Below are 21,099 nucleotides of genomic sequence, written 5' to 3'. Positions count from 1 at the left end.
GTGCGGGGAGCCGACCGGGTTAACGAAAGGACCACGAGAGCACCAAGAGGTATAGGCGGCTGTTTCCTGACATACATGGATGCGCACGTCATGAAATTCATGTCAACGCCTATCATTTACCTTCGTCATACACACTTCTCGTACTATGCCAATTTTGGTAACTACCAAATTAAACGAGCGTGAGAGCACCAAGATGTAGGCAAAAGGACTTGGGCAAGTTGGTGCTTAGATTTCCTAGGTATACTTTGTGGCGCAAAATACATTTCTGGAAAAGGGACAGAAGAAGGGGAGACAGTGACATTGGCGCTTCACTGTCTCCCCTTCTTCTGTCCCTTTTCCAGAAATGTATGTTGCGCCACAAAGTATACCAAAATGTAGGCTGCTGGATAGATACTGTCAGAGTGCCAAATGTTCGCCAAGAAATGCTCCGCATTTGAAGAATCGCCTTAGACTGCGTTTCTTGCGCAGGCTGGAATTATCGTCAACCAGGCGCTGCTTACACATTTCCTTGCGATTACGTACCCGCCGCGGTAACCTGGCGGCCGTGGCCCTGCTGGATCTAAGCCGCCGTGGGTTGCGGTCACGGCTTAGATCCCGGCCGCGGCGACCGTGTGTACAAACCTCGTGTACCCGTGCTTCAAGGGAACGCACGCTGAGGAACCCCAGGGGAGAGAGAGAGGGAACAACTTTAGTGAAAATGCCTGCAGAGTCGGTTAGGCTCCCTCCACGCAGGGAGGACAAGCTTTCACCGCGCGCGGCCAGTACGTCAGTCTCGTGCATTGTGCTCCTCGAGGTCTTCGTTCCCCGCTACTTCCGGGGATCCGAGAGGGTCGCCGCCCCCTTCCTGGGGGTGCTGCCCCCCTTCTCCTCGGTTTCGCGCGGTCGCTGCCTCTCTAGAGCTGCCGAGACCTGCTGGACGGCCTTGAGTTGTGTCTCTTGGTCATAGCTCCTCGTTGCAGCCTCTAGCTGCATGCGGCGGGATCGCAGTCTTCTCGCTGGCTTCTCGCGGATTTATACTACAGTCCCAAAGGATGTGGGCCGCGGTGGCTCTCTCCAGGTGGTGAAAATAAATCCGGAGTCCCCCTCCCCCCCACCCCCCCCCAACGGCTTGCGTCACAACGAGATCGTGATTGGGCCACGTAAAATCCGAGAATTTAATTTTTTGTTTCTTTTACTATTTCTGCAACGCTCATCAGCCTCAGCTTCTGCGATCGCATACTTTGGCTTAGAAATCGAAAAGCCCTAATCTTCTTTCTTTTTTTCTTGTTAGAGCTGCGACACGTCGTTGTAAGTGGAGCTTGTGACGTCATGCACAATCCATCATTCATGCGTCTCGCATTTCAATAAATGCCAGTGGGAATTTTGAGTTGGCGTTTTCTTGTGCCTGTGCTTTGTGTCGGAGTCTACTTGTGTGCATCGCCTAGAAGATGTGATTGATTATGATGAGTGAATGCGCACGCTTTAAAAGGACGGGGGTCGAACAAATAAAAAAAAGCGAGGTAATCTGCCATACTGCTCACCATTTGAGGTAGTGTCGAGCAGTGCTTGTCGCTTGCTGGCTAAAAAAAAAAAAGATGGCTGTGGCTTAGCTAAGGTTAAGCCCAGGATGCGAAGCATACTAGCCTTTATTTTAGTTGTTGAACCACTGTTTAGCCTCGTGAACTGCTGTTGCTTGGCTATATTTGGTTCGGCCAGACGAAGAAACAACTCATGCAGGCGAGCGCACGAGCTGAGACCATGCTATGTAGCTACGCGGCCGCAAGCGAGCGCAAGAGTTGAGCCTCCGCTTTTGCAGCTGTTATGACGTCATATGGTAGCTAAGCGGCCGCGCGCGGCGCAGCAAGGAAGAGCGTGGTTGTGCGGCTAGTATGCTTCGCATAATAGAAGCAACTTAATAACAAACATAGCAAACTTAAAAGAGAATAGATCCACATATGAGACGCGCAGCAATGAACAATGGCTCATAACCTCAATGGTAGCTACGCGGCCGCGCGCGGCGCAGTAAGGAAGAGCGTGGTTGTGCGGCTAGTATGCTTCGCATAAAAACATCTTTTTATAGAGTGCTAAGATGATCGAGGCGTGCAGAATTGTGTCCGCACGCCGTTAGGCAGTAGTCTCGCACGATCAATTTCGGGGATACCGCCGCGTTCGCGAGATTTCGCGTGACTCGGCAACAAACACGTCGAAATACACGGCCCGCAGCATTCATGGCAGCGTGAGAAGATTGCGAGCTTGGCACGGTGCCAGCCGACACTGTTGTCTACCGTGTACGCCGAGGCGTCCAGTGCCCAGTCACGCGAAATCTCGCGAGAGTGACGAGATTCTCGATGGTGATCGCGCGAGAACTCCGACCGCGATTGTCAGAGGACACAAGGAGCTTCGAAACATTTTTATTTGACAACAGCAAATATCTTCCAAGAAACTGGAACAACACGTCTTTTCTGCATGTCCATATACGGCATTCTGTATATAGGTAGTTGTATATATATATATATACCCATGTGTAGATATATGTATATATATATATATAATTATATATAATATACACTATACCGGTACGATGTGGAAGGAACGCCGTCTCACCACTATAGAAATATATGTCAACAAATGGGACAGACCCATAGAAAATATATATATTACTCTCTGCGGTTGCGTCATATCAAGAAATGTTGTCTCGTGTGTTTCTAGTCGTTTCAAGTGTTTTGTCGTTTTTTTTCGTGTTTTTTTTTTCTTCAATCTTTTATCGTCGTCTTTCTATACTTTCGTTCTCTTTGTGTGAAGCGGATAAAAAAAAAGAGTCGGGGTTTGGGGGACGTGGGAAGGTGACATGTGTTCATTTCTCACGCGAACGCGCAGTAAAAAAAATGCATATGTTTATAAAAGATAAAACAAACAAGCAAACAGACAACATAAACGAACGAATAGCAGCAGCGGCAACAACAACAGCAACAACAACATGAAAGCTCACACATGCACACTTCGCGCATGAAGCCACACTCGCATGAAAAAAAAAAAAAACCTACCAACTAAGCAACGATTCATATCGTACATACATCTCTCACGTAAGGCCAAAGGAATCGAGAACGCTAACACAGCGGACATATCTGTTATGCGAGAAATTCAAGACGCCTCTCGATTCAGAGAGATACGAGCAAAGTCGAAGGACTGGGCAGCGAAGGCAACGCCATCTGACGAAATCGATCGCAAACTAGGTTTAAAGTAAGCCTTGTTCCCTTACGAAACCTTATTCATACAGGCTAGCTGCTATGACGTCTATCAACTCTGTAAGAAGTACGTGAACCTATGTCACGGCTAATAATGTCGACCGGTATGACAGGGTTGCTGATGTCGACTGTTGTTTACAAACTGGAATGTCAAGGAACAGATCGTTTAAGGCGCACGGATCATATATAAACAGGATGAAACAGATATGTGAAATATATTGTCAACAGTACGTCTGTAGGAAGTCGATGAAGTCTGCTAGAAGTTCGGAAGGGTATCTAGACTGCCTAAACTTACTTTCATAACTTGAGAGAACGAGTTCATGCCCCACAATTTCATTCAGACAAAATCGGAAATACAATAAAAAATACCGTGTTTTTTTAGAACGGAGTTAAAACGTAAGCAATGGCAGATGGCAATCGGATGACGGCCGTAGCGGTAGCCGCTACGGCCGTCATCCAGTTGCCATCTGCATGGCAGACACTGCACTGAGACATGCATGATTCGTCAATATGCACGAGAGTGGGTAATCGAAACGCTAACTTGTCAACGCTGTTTCGAGCACTCTAACCTTCATAAAGATAAGGCCGTATATTCTGAAGACGTTCTGTAGACGTTCTGTAGACCTCCCGCTGACCGCACTGCTTTGTTATGGGCTTGGTAACTGCTGTGTACCGTCCACAGAGATGAGCAGCATTACCACGCCTGCTTTCCATCGGTCTACTGTGTACCCCGGAATTCGGAGCGGGTCGTTCGTGGCAATTCTACTAAGCGACAAAAATATTATAATGTCGTTAGTCCACGGGAAGTCTGCATATAGAAAATCTTAAGACTTCACAGCACAATGCGTCCGTAATTTCATTTCAACGGACTGTTCAAATAAACATCTCTGAGGGAACCGCCAGGTGGAGTACTTGAAGTTTTTCTACAGAACCATCGTCAGTCGAAGCGATCGGTCTTCTGGCGCCTATTATACGAAGCAGTGCCAGAACGTTTTAGTTAGTCTGTGGCGTCGCAGATAACGAAGGCGGCATTGAGTGCTTCCCTCTCACGTTATTTCTAAACTTGCGGGAGCTGGGTTTGGACGAGCCCGTCTTTCGCAACCTAACTCGCTCTCCCCTCAAGGCGCACTGCGCAGCGGATTCTCATCCGTCACAGAGGCCGAGCCGCGGTTATGCGTTTCTCTTCCGCTTGCCCGCTGTCTAACGCGGGGCTGGAACCTGCGTGTAACAATGGCCCCAGGAGCGCACAATAGACCATAGATGTTCGAGCACTGATGTTCACAGCGGCTGGCAGAGCGAGGTTCGGGGAAAGGGTCCGCGAAAGAAGTTGTTCGATTGTCGCCGAACGAAGGGGAGAATCTATTCTCGGAGGCGGTTCGGGTGAGGACGCCGAGTGGAACGTGTTCGCGTCTTACGTGGCTCTTCTTTGCTAAGTCACCTTGCGAAATCGCGGACTCTGTTTTACGAGGTTTGGCGATGTTGCTGCGTTTCCTCGCGTCTCTTCTGCAAGCGCTTCGCAAGAACACCCGTTTACCTTTCGCCCTCTTGTAAATTCTGTGTCTCTCCCAAAGCAGACTTAAACCACATCATGAGGGGGTGCCCTAAGCACCCCCTTCCCCCTTTCCTCAAGCAAGTAACATCTAGTGAGGAGCAGTGGGAGGCTGCCTTGCGCAGCTCCAGGCACGATCTTCAGTAGGCCATCGTGGAGTGGGCTGAGAGGATAAAGGAGGCCTACTTCAAGTAGTTCCTCCCCCCCACCCTCTATTCCATTGCCCCCTTCCCTTTAAAGAGGGATAAATAAAGTTTTTCATCATCCGAAAAGTGATCGCTCAAATAAATCAGCAAGAAAAACGACGGGATTGGGGAGGGGGGGGGGTGCAAGCTTTCTGGCAGTGGAAGGTGCGAGATTAACCAGGCAAACCAGACAAATGAACAGCTGCAGGAGTTGCAATTCGACTGGGTGTTACCTTTGAGACGCTCCGCTGTATGAGTCAAATAGCTTACGCCCATTGGACTCTATCACGGCCGAATGAAACTCGAACGGCAGAGGGTAAAACGCCTCTTTCTAGCAAATAGAAAGAAAGCTAAACGTAGAAGTCGGAGTCACGCCGAATAGTGTAAACTGGAGAAGGTAGCGACGAAAGAACGCGTTCTACCGTAAGCCCGACGAGTCGTTCAAATGTCGCGCCACAATGGAAGCCAGGTTTCGCGGGACATCTAAGTGAGAGAACACTGCCGCCACCACGGGCATAAAAACTAAGGGACGTAGACAAATAACCTCAGTATCACGTCAGGCCGCATCTGCTCGGCTAAGCCAGTCAGACGCGTTTTGGCACATCAAAAGTCCTCTGAAAGGGGGCGAGTAATGACACGGAACAGTGACCCCACAGCGGAACGTAGGTCTAGGGGCATTGCTATGAAAGTGAGAGAGAGAGAGAAAACACATGTGGGGGAGGTGATACAGTGCAACGACGCGTGGCATTTGTCCTTCCTTTAGAACTTGCGGTCCCAATCCTCGTCCGACACTCTTTTTTTTTGTGCGTGTCGTCTTCCAGGCAGGAGGACCACGTAAGAAAACCAACGATTAAAGATTAACGTCCGCTTCATAAAGCGGCATTTAATCGCCCTGGGATAAGTGAACGGACTCGACTGTCATTACTCTGTGACCTTCAATTTCTCCACTCCACTGGAAAAGACTGCCGCTTCTCTCCGTCGGAACAAATAAAGGGCGGGTAAATGAAACCCTGCCCGAAGCAAGTGTCTCCCTCTGGCGACGTAAGATGACGACGTAAGGCGTCTTGGACGCCGAACCTATTTCGATAAACACGCCGAACTTCTAGAAAGAAAAAAATGAAAACGAGTTGAAAAGAAATAACTCCGGTTTCGCTAAGAGGCCGCTTGGAATAGTTACGGAACTGAAAATGAAGAAAGTTAACACTCGTGACAATCGCTTTCGTCCGAAACCACAAGGGCGACACGCCCAAGAAAGAAATTAAGAAAGGAAGAACACGCTAAAATTAGAAAGACAGCCGAGTTGGCAATAACCGTTAATGATAAAAGAAAGCAAGCAAGCTTCTCTGGCAAGGGAATGTCACGACATGCATAATTTTTTTTCAAACTTTGAAACGACAAATGAAGAATAAAAGAAAATGTACGGAAGCTTCAAGAGTGAACGGACTCTTGTCGCATTTCGAGTGAGCCGACGTCCTATGTAAGAGGTCAGGATAAGAAAGAAAGCCCAGTAGCACGACAGGAACCCAGCGAAAAGAAGCTAGCGTCGCTCTACACAGCCGAAGCGATGCGTTGCTCGTTCGAGTCAGCCTTTCTCGAGTCCTTGCGCGCGGGAACAATGTGTTTTTTCCGAAGCGGTAGGCGACCTCCAGGGTGACAGCTGGCGCGTTCTACAGCAGTGCCGCACAACAATGCAAGCTTCCCGCGCAGCCGGCCGTGCTGCTTCGACTTCGGGGTATCGACTCGAAAGAATTGCCCGTACTGTCTCTATACAGTGCGCGTAGCCGGTAGGATGAGTGTTCGGTAGTGCGTTCGGAACGCCGGAATGTAGGGGACCTTTAGTGCCCTCCCTTTCTTCCTCTTTCTATTCCCCTTTCCGCCACCCCCAGTGTAGGGTAGCAAACCGGATGCTGTTCTGGTTGACTTCCCTGCCTTTCCTACCCTTGTTTTCCTTCGTTCTCTCTCTTTAGTGCCCTGCCGATATCTCGCAACGTTACATTACTTGGAAGTAGGAAGTGGATAGGGCCGAGGCTGTTTTTAACGTTTCAGGCCTGGCCGTATTTGATTCCTAGTCGGCGCTGATGCAAGGTCTTGATGTGAGCGGGAGCTTATTTGCGGTTCACTAAATCTTTCCAACGTAACGGCGTTCCTATCGCACTGCCAGCTTCGTTCTACGAGCTCCGCGCACAGTATATATACTTCGGCATATACATACGAGATAGCCTATGTCCGGCACGTCTTAAGGCATAGAATAAGGCCGACATTGTGCTAACGGGTGCTTATTAGGAAGGTTTAGAGAAACGCAAGTTTGGGAGCACATTTACTCCCCGGTTATGCGGCAGCACGTAAATATGGTTGCCCAGGCAAGGTGAGGCAAGTAGCCTCGTCTTCGGTATGCGGCCCCAGGGGGAAGCTCAAGTAGCGTTATTTGCCTATCCTGGAATCCCACTTGTATCGCATCCAGGAAGATTACGTATAAGACAATTTTGGAAAGCGCAATTATCTCACGATACTCCGCCGCGTAGACTTCATGGCCGACTAAAGAATGGAGGCCACGTGTCCAGATTTTCATCGCTAGGAAACAGGGCGTGCAATAAACGGCTCACGTAACGACACCCTACAGTTGCGCTAAGCTAAAACTCCCTGTGAAGTTTTTCAAGCAGCGGTCTACACAATGTGAATTGCCTGCGGCGTCACACAAATAGCTTGAAGAAAGAGAGCGGAAGATAGATGAGTGTTAACCCAGTTACGGAACAGTTTGCGCTGTGGTTCTCGGAGACCTTGCGCATGCGCAAAGCACTTGAAGGGGCGGCACTGTACAGAGGAAACGTGAGGCCTGTTGCTCAGGTTCTCCGTCACCTAAAACTCTCTACGAACCGCGAGAACGCAGAATGGAAGTGGTTATCATCTGAGGCGACTTTCCGTCGTACACGTAAAAGCGTGCTTGCCAGTTCGCTGCCCAGCCCTAGCCTGAAAACGATCGTTGTGAAACTGGAACACAGACCGGCAGTCCGTCGCGTCGAACACTTTTGGGACACCGCGCCTGCAGTAAGCATCCGTGACTCTGAGAAATGCATATGAACACGTACACTCGCGTACAAGAGAATCGGCGTAACAACATCTGGGCAATCACATTCACAGTTCGCGGCAGAAACGGCAGTGGCTCTGTTTCGGACGCATCTAACGCTCGTTGATCGGGGTGTGGGCGTGCGACAAACACTGTTGCTTGTGAGAGAGAGGTTCGTGATCGGTTTCCTCCAAAGAAGACAGCATGTAATAAAACAAAACTTAGCACAGAAGTTGGCTGTGCGCGCGTATAGTACATTACCGCCGGTTGACGATGGACAGAAGCACACAAGTTCCCAATGACGCCAAACTGTCGAAAGGTGACTGCTTCGCCAAAATTTTTACAAAGCGCTGCCGCAGGCTGCAGCATACTCGCGCGCGACGTCATCATGACACGTCTTGTACACGTCTTAAATCCGCTCTGTTTTAGAACAGCTGTATGCTTTCTGCGGCACTCAAACAATACGTTGGAGGTCCCATTAGTAAATCAAGGGGCAAACACGATGGTTCAATTCAACGTCGTAGCGGAATAGCACTGTCGGGGATAGCAACCCAAGTACGTTACACGCCAAGACGGCTCGAGGACGTCGTGCCGAGATTCACAAAGTTGATCTGTCTTTCGCCCATGCGCCCACAGAATACGTGTCAAGCAAGAAACACAGGCACATAATTTACGGCACAGGTTTGATGACGGCATCGTCAGCCTCTCAAAAGTGGCGCTCAACGTAGGGTTGAACGCTATTTCAGCACGCTTCCGTAGCAACTGATGATTCACATACTCTGTCTGATGCACAACAGACAAAAATACATGCACTGCAAGTTTTCACTTCAAGAACTCGCCAGCGTAACGACAGCCACTGTCACTTTGACACGAAAAGTCCCGCGAAAACAACGTATGCGCTAACGTATAACAAGGAAAGCGCTTGGCTACGAATTTCCAGATTGAGATTTCTCACGCTACAGTGCTTACGCAAGCGCTAACGCAAAAACGCAAAACATTTCAGTGTGCGCGAAGTGAAAAAGAAGGCTGCTTCCCAGAAAAACTTTCTCCCTTGAAACTCTGCACAGCGTCTGCGCTGCGCCGTTCAACCGACCAATCACGAGACAAGCGAAAGCTGCGTCTGAACCGAGCCCAGCGATTCACACGGCGACTGTTACAGCGGCACACTGACCCGGGCGCCGCAAACTTCGGCGTCGCCAACGTTCGGCGAAAGGCCGAAGCAGCGACGTGACTGCGACGACAACGAGGCGTTCAGACGGGACGCGAATCGCTTCGAACGCATTTACACAACAAGCAACTGGCACAAGCCTCCCGGCTTTTAGACGAGCACGGCGACTCGACCTTGCGACTTCGGTCGAGTGCGAACGACTGCGTCACAATCGCTTCCCCACGCCGAAAAATGTGGGAAGCGCAAACACGGGCACCGTTGAGGAGGAAGATGAGGACGAGGAGGCTACACGTCGGAAATGACGTCACCGTATACCCGTCGTGACGTCACTCGGAGGGACAGAGGCGGGCGACAACAGTTATCGCGGCGGACGTCGACTACATGACCGTCGCTTTGTTCCTGACAACACTGATTTCTTGCGCTGGCTTGCTGACTTACAAGGGCAAGCGGCAATTCTCCCTCTCTCTCTCTCTTTCTCTCTCTATCGATTACCGGATATTTCACGTATACGGGACACAGTGCACGCTACTTCACAGATCATTGATATACGCTTTTTTTTTTCTTCTAAAGTCAAAGTATCTCCACTCCTTTTTTAGCTTTAGCGCCGACTTGCCTGACAAAATTGATTCAAGCAGCTAGGAATCAAGACACACGCTCTGAGCAATTAGCTTACAAGGCGGTAAAAAAAAAAATGCTTCATGTACTGTTTTCAAAGTGCTTGATCGAGAAATTGCCAGAATGTAGGAGTGTTCGGTCCATCCGGGTCGGAACAAAGGTCTAACTCAGACGTGTGAAGAACATCAGTAGAAACTGAAACGGCCGGAAAGGTCACAGCACGATATTTTCCATTCGCATCGTATCAAGATAAAAGCTGTTCTAGCCACCACGCTCAGGCTTGACCTTATAAAGCGAAGATAACACCATGTTTGTTGGAAATCTCAGTATCCCCCAGTCGCGAGTGTAAAACCGTTTCTCTGACATGTTCTCGGAGCGTTTCGATTAGGTGAGTTCAACGCAAATACAATAGGTGGAGTTAGATTGTCGAAACCGAAAGTTGGAACTCGAATTGCGCACCAATTTTCTTTTCGTGAGCCTTCCTCCGCCTTGGGGGATTTTTGCAGAGCCAATTTGTTGAAAATATTTCGGCACGTCGAGTTGTCCACCAAATTCGCAATAGCTAGTCCTATGACAATTTCCTTTGCTCGATGGCAACTGTACCAATCAGACGATGGTACCAGTTTCGACATGTCGGACAAGCGCGAAGCGTTCTGCAAATGCGAAGTTTTGTTTTCGAGAATCAGGTTCAGGCTCATTTTGTGCCATCGTGGACCACCTAAAAAAAAAGGAGCACGAAAATTTAAACATGGACACAATAAATGTAAGAATTTTGTCGATGGGTACTTCATCCAAGGGCCCAATTTGACAGTCGCTGCAATGAGTGGAGTGAAAGTTTTCGAAGTTCTCCAAGTCAAGCATGCTAACACCTCTTCTGTTCGAGAAAAGAAGTTCCCTGTTTTATAGCCCTAATAAGAATTTCTCCATTTTTTTTTGTTTTCATTCGTCCACGATAACACTTATTTTTGTTAGATGCTTGTATAGAGATTCCCAAAAATTTCCAGATTTTGGAAGACTTTTTTTCCACAGATCTATAAGTGAGCTTCAGGTAGTTTAACGAAAAAAAAAAAACAGGCTCCTTGAGCCAATGCTGCACCGTGAGAGTAAAGTGCTGGCTATATTGTCTCGTAGCAGAGTGGAGCTCACTTATTGAGACATGTATCTGATTCAAAGAAATTTCGAAACTGCCTTAACGGAACTTTCTCAAAAAACGACGTACGTGCATCGCCAAATTTTCAGTTGAAGGCTGTTTGTTGGCCGTCGGAAACATTTAGGTAAAAGAGCAACTCGTCTTGCTTACGTTGGCGTTGCGACAGGATGCGGTCGCAAGACGGCGCTGCGCTCCGAAAGATTCGTCGTTCAATGCGCTCGCTACAATGCGTCGCTGACTGCGAGGGAGGGAACACGCTACAGCTACGACCGCCGAAACACCGACATGAGTAGAATTCAGGAAAAAATACGGCTAGTGGGTCCCACGAAGGCGGCATTTACAGAATGTTTTTTTTAGACTGTTGCTCGTCTGACGTGATATGCTGACTGCCAAGGGCAAGTACTCGAAGAAACGGGAACAAATACGGGCAGAGTTAGCGTACAGCACAACGACACCTGCTGGAAGTTCGCCGCCAGAACCCACTGTCCCCAACGAGGAAACAGAGATTCTACGTGGATATAATCAGTGCACACCGACGTATAGAACACGATCTGAGTGAGGTTCAGGAAGGAATTGTCAACGAGGTGAACGGCAGAGGTGACGTATACATTAGACTCTGGGCTGAATTGACTGCGTTGATTGGCTTGGTTGTCAAGCAAAGCGGGCACGCCCACACGTTGGTCGAAGAAGCCGCTTCACAACTGGCCGAAGTAATTGACAGACGTCAAAGCTGACAGACAGTGATTAGTCTCATGATTAATCGTCATGAAATCGGACCCCTTCCTACGGCACCATGTTTAGTTCCTCTCGTGTTCATCTGTGTACCCTTCTCGAAGACAACTGGCACCAATAAAAAAAAAGGAAACATGTTTACTAAAAGCTAGAATCCCTGCAGAGCTTGGTCCTTTCAAATCTTGCCGCGTCACCCGAGCCTTTCAGCGGGCCCCGAACTCGATTCACGCCAGGGTGGCACATCACACGGTGCGTCGAGCCAGCCATCTTGGGGCTGCGTTTGTCTGCGATTGACGTTCGAACTCTTTGACGGTTGTACTGGACCAGGTCGTCGTGAGGATCCCACTGGTCTTGCTACGTCGCCCGACCACTAGGTGCCGTCTCACTTCAAAGCTCGCAGTCGCAGTGGACAACTCGTCTGACAAGCGTACGCTGCGCTGCGTCAAAATCAAAAGTCCAGACAAAACACAGCTTCGCAGCCGCTATGTAAGACGGCCTGGTACTACCGCTATATACTACGTAACCTAGATTCCAGTTTGCAGAGACCACGCAAAAAAAAAAAGTTCCGCACGACTGTCGAAGGCATTTTCCTTTTGTTTTGGTCATTTGTACACGATGCGCCTTGTGTGAAACAAGCGGTGGCTTCTAAGGGACTTTCTATTCGGCCGGCACAGTGTCATTCTTGACCATAACACGAGGTATCCTACATCCTACATCCCTCTCCTACAAACGAACTTGGAGAAATCAGAAACAGTTAAAGTGCGCGGTAGTCTCCACGAATGCACCTGGACTGGTGTGCAAGTTTGGAGGAGGTTCCCGCTTGCGCGTCGAGAAATACGCGGCTAGGCTTCGTTGATTTATCGTGCCTTGTCTTGGGCCTCCCTTGTCTTTTTCGCTGTCGGTGACGCTCACGCGAAGTAATTCTCTTTTGTGTAACGCTTGTTTAAACGTGCGCTACAGCTGCGGTTTCCCTGCGTGTCAGGAACAGAGGTGAACGCCAGATTGAAAGTAACAATAGGACGTCCCTGCCCGATTCGCGGAGAACAAACAATACGGGGCAAGGAAGCTTTGACAGTAGCTGGCAAATCTGTGAACCCATAGTAATGGCGCGTTACCTGCAACGAACACCTGAGATTAGAGCTTCAGGACAATGAAATAAAACATGAAAAACGTGACCTGTCCTGAAAAAAAAAACACTTCGTGATATTTCTCATTGCCTCCGTTATATTTCTTTATCAATAGTTAACGTAAGAATACAGAGGAGTCGCTGGCATATTTTCCACCAGAATTTCTCTAGCACGACCGGTTGGTAGTTGAAGATAATATTTATGAAAAAAGTATTATAAAGAAATGTCACATATGATGCTAAGCCCTTGTATTAGTGTCTACAGGAATTTAACAATTGGTGTACTACCTAGAATCTAAAAAAAAAAATTGCACGAGCCAATTTCTAGACTGGTCGCCCATGGGCCAAAATGGTAGCTACGTAAACTCTGGCTTAAGAACGAATGAAACTCTCTTTCTAACTGTGATTATAGTAAGCGTTGCGTTAGAAGACCGGCCAAAGCAAAGATAACTATTTTTTTCTCTTTACTACCCTTTTTGATTATCGGCACACTAACAATTGCTAATTCAAAGCCTACGTCTCGTAAATGAGTCCAGTGGAATTCCCACTTTCTCAGTTTAATTTATCACGCCATTTTCTTGTACTGTCACGTGACAACCAAACGTGGAAAAAGACCCACGAAATAAAAAGCCATTCAAACATCTCCAACGTCGTCAAATAAATAAAATAAAATATTTCTAGCGCTCAACAGTTGTTCGAGAACCATCGTTGAGTTGCTCGTGAACAATCGTAAACCTTTTCCAGAGAGCTGTTGGTCCAATATGAGAAGCCTGCTTTCTTAGTGTCCGTTGGTTTCACCATACACTCGCGCTGAACGATTTTGCACTTAGCTGTAACGCTAATGTTCTATCTTTGAACATCGCACGTCATCTGACCATAAAATGTCGATGAAAAAGCCGGCACCAAAGATTCCTGTCATTTCGATATCAATCTATCAATCGATCAACGCTCATGCAAGGTTGGCTGACACCGAGCTGGCTTGAAGACCGAGACTTCCTCTTCATCGATTCTCATCTTTGAACGGCCCTTTGTTTCTGAAAACGTGGATACCTCACCGCTACAGCTGACACCTACGAGCTTCGCGATTCGATACTAAGCAAAAACCTCACTGCCGTTGTCGCATCTTTCCGTCAGGAGCTCCGCTACGACTACTTTGCGTCCAGCTTCTTCCAAAACAAAGCGTCCCCAAAAAAAGGAAGGCGCGTCCGCGAAGACTATCAATAGATGGAATGTATTGAGCAGAAAAACAAGAAAACAGAAACTGCGCCTGTGCCCTCATTCACAAGACTGACACTATCACCGAGTTCTGGAAGTAGTAAAGGAAGCTACGCGGGCATCCATACGGATGTTGAACGTCTAGCCAGAGGAGCTAGATTATGCGGCTGAAACGAAGAAAAAATAAAGTAAATAACAGATCGGAACTTTGATAACAGCTTGCTTTGTAAGAATGCGTGGGAGATCACGTGATAGGTACTGTGGCTACAGAGGTTATCAGAGTACGAGGCTTACGAGGTGCACTGCACATCTACTTCGTCTTTTTAAACATCTTTCACGGGGTTTAGCGGGACACCAGCGTGAGCGCCAGATGGCGCCAGGAAACATCCTTCCACGAGACGGCAATACGGAGAGGGATTTGTCTCGCGCCAGGTCACGGGAAGAATGACGGAATGCGATGGACAGAACGGAATCGTAAGAAAAAAAAAACAGTATGCACCACGGCTACAACTACGGGCAACGGCGAAGGGCGTGGACGTGGAGCAAGACTACCGGCATGCGACTCGACCAGACGTCGCCAGTGCGCATGCGTCAACTATACCGTACGGACGACGGACACAACATACGAAGGTCAGCAGGTACTCTTTTCTTTTCCTATGCGTAGGGGCCGATATAAGAATGAAATTGACGTCAGAGGAGGTCGGAGGACATCTCGTCTCGGAAGAGGGTTTTGTACGGATAATGGGAACGAGCACGTGTCTTTAGGGCGAGTAGCTTATCGATGTTTGAAGCGCAGCAGCGACGGCACGAGACATGGTTTGAACGGTCGTGTGCTTTGTCTAGCACGCCTTGGTCACCTCTTTCACGCAGAGGTCACTCCCCTCTCCTCTCCGCAGGGTAGCAAGGCTGACTCCTTTCGAATTATGCACCACACTTCACTCTACACTCTCCTCTGCCGAAGTGCGGCTGCCCGGCGGCTACAAACAATTCCAACTATACCTTACCACCGAGTTTGTTACGGCAGGCCGGTGTCTTTGCCTGCTTACAGTGTTCATACTCTTCATTTATCAATGATCGATAAAGAAATGCTGCCTGAGGGCCGAGAGCGTCACTGCTCGGGCAGAGAGCGAACAGGTTTGAGTGAAGGCTTACACCCCCATGTTCTCAAGCGTTCTTCAATTCGGAAGCTCTCGCTCCGCTGCCCCGAGTTTAGCACAGCAGCAGCCCCTCAACTTCACAAGAAACTAGTCTTCACAATAATTGCCGTGGAGCGTCAATTAAGCGTAGTGACCACTGCCCTCGAAGGGTGACGCTGCAATCCGATTTCCCGAGCCGAGGTGCACTTCGGAGTGGAGGAACGTTCCAGAATACGGAGGTAACAACGACGCCTTGTCCCCTGAGGATCATCTGAGCTCTCCAGTAGGTTTCGCTCGGGGCACCGTGAAGAGACGCCGCAGAGTTGTGGCAAGTTCTTCTCCACACGAGCGAATTCTCGCAGCATGCAGTTGGAGGTCTTGCCGTGGCAGTTGCATTCGACCCGACTTCATGAAAAAAGTTCACCAGAGAGGCGGCTGTGCTCTCTTACTTCGCGATGGCCAGCGAGTACGCAACTACGCGCGGCAGTCAAACAGAACGTCTACGGTGTGTGTGTGTGCCTTAGAACTTTCTTTTTTTAACCCCGCATCTTGGAACGAGGTAGCACATGCTTGAACATCGCATGCAATAAGCCCGCTATGTTCAGACGAGGAGCGTTAGCGAACTTGTGCCATGTCCGAATCCGTCGCTGCTAGGAGGGATCTAGGCGCGCCGCTCGGAAAGAACACCTACATTTTACGACAGTGCGGTATTTGCCAGGGCCAAGGTTTAAACCGGTACACAACACGGCGACGACTAAATACTGGAGGTTAGGGCCCTTGGACGCCTGCATAAGCGAGAGTATGGACGACTGACTGGAAGCGTCGGAGTGGAAGGGGGAGGGAGAAGGAGGCAAGGGGGCGCGGGAGAGGGGGCGGAGCAGCAAAGCTAAACTTGCATAGTCACAGCTTTCACACAATCGAGTAATACACAACACTCACGTTACCACAGAGCGACGCAACCTGAGACGACACGAGCACACCACGCTGAATGCGCGGCGAAACAAAGACTGAGAGAAAAAGAAAAAGAGATAACAACTGAAACAAGAGCAAAAATGCTTGAGAGACCACAGGAACTAACTATGCACAGTCCTTTCGCTGACGTAACTTCCCGAGAAGCGTGCGCATGCGCGTACGTGAGCGGCTCCCCCTAGTGGCGTCGATTGTCAGTCAGCCCCGCGGTACAATAAAATACGGTTCCCTCGCAGACGACAGAGATTTGATTGCCGAAAGCGAACGATGACGTCGGCAGGACGCCACTGCAAAGACGTTTCGGCGGTGGTGGCAAATCGGTGAGCCATGCACGCTGCACTCTGTGCGTAGAGAACAGCGGCGTCAGCACCAAAGCGCGCAGTGCGGATGCCTCAGAATCGTGACGTCAGCACAACTTGCCAAAGCCAGCCGAGGTCAAGCGGGAAGGTCGAGGGCTATACGTCTGCACGCCAGTAGGACTACAAGACGGCGTTCGTCTGCGGTCATAGGCACACACTTCTGGAACAGCTGGATCGCGGTTGCTAAAGAAGTGTGTGCCGTCTGCTACGGAGCGCGTAGGCCTACGTCATCTGTCAAGACCAAGAACACGGCGGCAAGAGAAACGAGCCGTCACGTTATAGTCTGTGGGAAATCTGACGCATTTCTTCAACTAACAAAACAGTCTCTCGTTAAGGATCATCAGTCGTCTGCTCCGCAGCAGCTGGTCTTATGTCAGTGCCATCTAAGAGACTGTTCCAATACTCTCTTGGGCTCACTCTTAGTTAACGTAACTGTATACATTCACTCAACTTCTCCTTCCCAAACAACGCGACAATCTCTCAAACACGCGTTGGCACCGGAAACAACGTCCTCATCATCATCTCGCATCACCTCAGGCACCCCGTAAATAAAATAAAAAGCTCTAAACGTTTTGTGTTCCCAGAATCATCACCGCACACAACAAACAAACAATGTCCACCAACGACCGGCTGCATGACAATAAAGGATACCATCGATAGTCATCGACGTTCGGCAAGGTGCCCTTCGAAATCTAGTGACGAAGCAGTGAGTATATGTCAATAAAAAGAAAAATGAAAAAGCAATAACTTAGAACCGTTGTCAAGGGAACGGCCCCATCTTCTCGCACCTTTTTCCGATACCATTTGGCCTGGACATTCTCGAACAAAGCAAACTGGGCGTGGCGTCGTCACGTAAGGAAAATGGAGACATCCGCACTGCATGCTTTCGACTGTTTCTGTCGGCCTCTGGAAACACCCCAGCGAATGCCGTACGACACTCTTCGAAGAGGGCGCCACCGATGGGTTTCACAGCAAACTTCCGAAAAGTGAAACTAGAGCAAGGAAAAAAAAATAAAGGAAACACTGAGTCCCCTAAGGCAAAACAATATCGGACGCGAAGCAATTGTCGCTTTAAAAACCTTTCGCAGTCCGGAAACGTGGCGAACGAAAGTGAGGATGATGAAGAAATAGATAAAAAAAAAGAATGTGCACGACACTTGTCCCAGACACTCAAGCGTGCGCATGCTAGCGCTGATTACTGCAACAACATTCTCCCCTCGCTCGGAGAATGTTCTTGTACGCAACGACGACAACAGCAAAAAAAGGAAACTGTACAGGGCTTTTTTTTTTCTTATCAAGTAGAAAAATAACATCTTCCCCTCTGTCGTGTACTATCGAAAGCAGTCACGAACTCTTGCCGACGTGGAGCCAAAAATAAACGCGACAGTTGTGGAGGGTGGGCCGAGCCGTACGGCCTCATCGACATGATCGTCGCGCATCGACGCGCAATCGATCACATCGACGCGCGATCGAACACATCGACTCGAAACTGAAGAAGCGACGTCGTCCGATATAGGCTGGGTCGATGACGATGCCTGCTTATGGCAGCTCCTAGAGCCTAAGATTAAAAAAAAAAGAAGAAATTTACTCTGGCACTACGATCTTTCAGCTTATCGACATCGGCGAGCTAGAAATCGGGAAAGAAAATTTGTACGATGAGATTAAGAGCAGTGCCTTGACTTCTTTTTTTTATGCCCGAGCTGGCTGACGGAATAGAGAAAAAAACATGCAGGAACAAATATTTGCAACAAGGCCACTCATGACGCATCTGCTGCAAAAATAAAGAAAGGTTACAATAATCTGGAAACGACTTTTTACGTTGTAACGAAATGCGAAGGCGTGACCCAGCCGGGGAGACACAAGTATTGTCCACCTTCCAAAATCAATAGGGTTTTGAACCTGATGGTTGTCAACTGGCCAGTGGTCGAGACAAACGAGACACGTTTTGAGTATTGGTGGAAGACAAAAGCTGGGAAGAGATGGGGATGGGATCGTCAACGGGGTATAGATAACTGTTCAGGAAACTTCCTTTACAGCAGCAACGGCTACACGAGGCAAGCAGATGGTGTTTCTTTTTTTTTTCAACTTGATTCGCACAAACGCGCTTTGTGCGGCGCGATAATTTTCACTACGGCTACTTTTGGACCCGTGCTCCTGAAATTGTGCGAACGCTTCGTTTGGTTGATTGTTCAGGCAGGTTTTGCGATAATAAAGAAAATTCAAGCGACACACTAAAAACGCGAACAAAAGAAAAGGCGATCGTGATAAGATAAAAAAGAGGAACCTCCGGTTGTCCCCGACGCATACTCTTCAGAAATACATATATGTTGGCACCATGAACCTTGAGCGACCAAGAGTGCATACATGACCTAAATTCCGCGAAACGTATGATCTCGTGAGGTAAAAAAAAAAGAAATACGAATTTCTATTTACAAGCGAGAGAACGCTGTCTTGATATCTGCTTGTTCAATACATTCGACCATGTCATTATTCTCCACGCGAGCTTACGTCACTGGATACATCCGTTGAAGAAAGCAGTTGGAACGATCAGCCCGGAAAATGAGATGCGTCAATAGCTGCAGCCTCCCGAAAAAAAGAAAAGAAATATCGTGAAATCAATCAGCCTACGAAAAAAAAAAACTGCTACACTCACATGCATGACTGCCTATCGTTAACAATGGCAACCTTGTGATTTCACAATCAAGGTTTTATGACGAAGGAAAAAAAAAAAACAAGCACACGACTTCTATATTCAAGCGTTATGTATCTGTTGGACGAGATAAACGATTTCGGCCTTCGTAAATACTCTGCGCGCCTAACAACCATCGATAGCAAAAAAAAAAAAACTTACAAACAATCAATATCCCAGCTTCGCTCATCGCGTTCCACGGTATGAACATCTCACAACATAATAAATACATGCGACGCCAGAGTTCGGAGCTCATCGAATGTCGAGTTCCTTTGCTGAGACCACGTTCCAGAACACCACTGCTGCGTAGGAGAGATGCACTTGTGAACCCTTCGACAGGAGCCTCAAAGGCTTTTAACTGCTTAGTCCACAACACCGGCTGACGAAACACAGTACTCGGCGCACTAACAACCATGCGGTATAAAGTTCCCACCATGCGGCTTCACAACGTCCGGCTCGAAGCAAAAACGAAATATTCCTTCAGAACCGGTGTATAACTAGAGAGGTTTCTTGACGTCCGGATACCCAGCGACGCCTCCCTTACTGAAACCATCGCGCGCTTATTAAGGTGCCCAACGCTGCACTAACTTGCGCGATGACCAAAGACACGACTACTACTGGGCGGGTTTAAGCCACGGACTCTGCAGTTAAACAGACGAGAGTTTCGCCTGCGAGACGAGTCCACGCCCACGCACGTAATAGGCGGCGCCCAGTAAGCGACTTCGTCGTCTGCCACCCCACAGCCTTACCAGACGACAAGTGAATCTGGAGCGCGGAATACAACGAACCAGGAGTGTTTCCAGAGTTTGCCGCCAGCGAAACCAGATGGCGCCCCAACTAAGGTGCGTCGTCAAGTGCATCCTCTGCAGAGGTCCGCACAGCAGCGGTGAACGATGCATAGCGAGATTTGCCCACTAGGAGAACAAGAGTGACACTTTCGTATGGCCGCCGTCGCGACAAAGTCCAACCCTCACGATGTCCCGGACACCCTTAGCAAGCAGCGGTGGCGTGACTCAACGTCGTGGCTTGGCTTGGCTTCTTTTGGCTTGGAGGCGGCGGCGGCTCGGTTGCGATGACTGGTGGTGGTGGTGGTGGCCGTGGCGACAGCGGCGGTGCAAGGGCGCTCAGGGGGCGCCACCGTCGCTGACCGATAGGTCGTCCTCCTTGAGGTCGTCTTCGTCGATGTCGTCCTCTTCGTCGTCGTGCAACGGAAGCTCGGCTGGGCAGAACTGGTACGGCTTGGGGTCGCCGCGTATGTCACAGATGACGTTCGTGAGCGCCATGATGTAGTTCTTGGCCAGCGTGAGCGTCTCGATCTTGGATAGTTTGCGCTCCATGGCCACGTGAGGGATCACCTCGCGTAATGCCTGCGTAAACGAAAAAAAGAAATGAGACGGTGGTATTGTGGAGGTGCATCGCACTGTTGATACTACGCGGTTACTTGACATTGAGGAAGGCCGCTGGGGCCCAGAGGTTTGTTGCTGTCAACAATTGTTTATGAATGCGAGCGTATAGACAACGTACCGGCAGCTGTCCCAAGACGCAGTTAAAAAATTGAGGCTACCCATTTCATCAACAACACGGAGACACAAATACCACCAGCACGCAAACACACTAAGTCTGCAAACGAAACGGACTTCAAACAAGGCAAGAACTAGAGCTAACCAATCTATATGCACTGTAACAAGCCCGTACATTATATAACAAGAAAATATTCTATCGTGCCGCTGTTTTTATATTCTTCTTGATCCTCTACCGTCCTCCCCACCAGCCACCTTACGACGGGTTCTGTTCACTCCTACTTTAACTGACTGAACACGTTTTTTTGCATAACCGTGAATAATTAGAGGTTCGTGTGCACCATGCAAGAAAAACGCTATTGTGCACGTATGCACTGGTGTACCAGCGGTCCTGAAAA

The 21,099-nt window shown here is 48.9% G+C and overlaps 1 protein-coding gene across 9 annotated transcripts in view; it reads right to left on the bottom strand.

The window, feature by feature from the left end:
• Positions 1-1,303: 1,303 nt before the first annotated feature.
• dimm (basic helix-loop-helix family member dimmed) overlaps positions 1,304-21,099 on the bottom strand; it is a 627,608-nt gene continuing 607,812 nt past the window's right edge. For 8 of the 9 annotated variants that reach the window (XM_070523699.1, XM_065443608.2, XM_065443609.2 and 5 more), the window contains one exon: positions 3,546-20,548. In XM_070523699.1, coding sequence (XP_070379800.1) covers positions 20,306-20,548 — 243 coding nt within the window. In that variant the 3' untranslated portion in view covers positions 3,546-20,305. Of the gene's footprint in view, positions 1,421-1,520; positions 1,560-3,545; positions 20,549-21,099 lie in introns of those variants that run through there. The other variant, XR_010567290.2, reaches the window with a different exon arrangement.

The sequence above is a fragment of the Dermacentor albipictus genome, chromosome 8, assembly GCF_038994185.2.
Source record: "Dermacentor albipictus isolate Rhodes 1998 colony chromosome 8, USDA_Dalb.pri_finalv2, whole genome shotgun sequence".
NCBI classification, from domain to species: Eukaryota; Metazoa; Arthropoda; class Arachnida; order Ixodida; family Ixodidae; genus Dermacentor; species Dermacentor albipictus.
The sequence above is the reverse complement of the archived record's forward strand: the minus strand, read 5'-3'. Positions and strand labels throughout refer to the sequence as shown.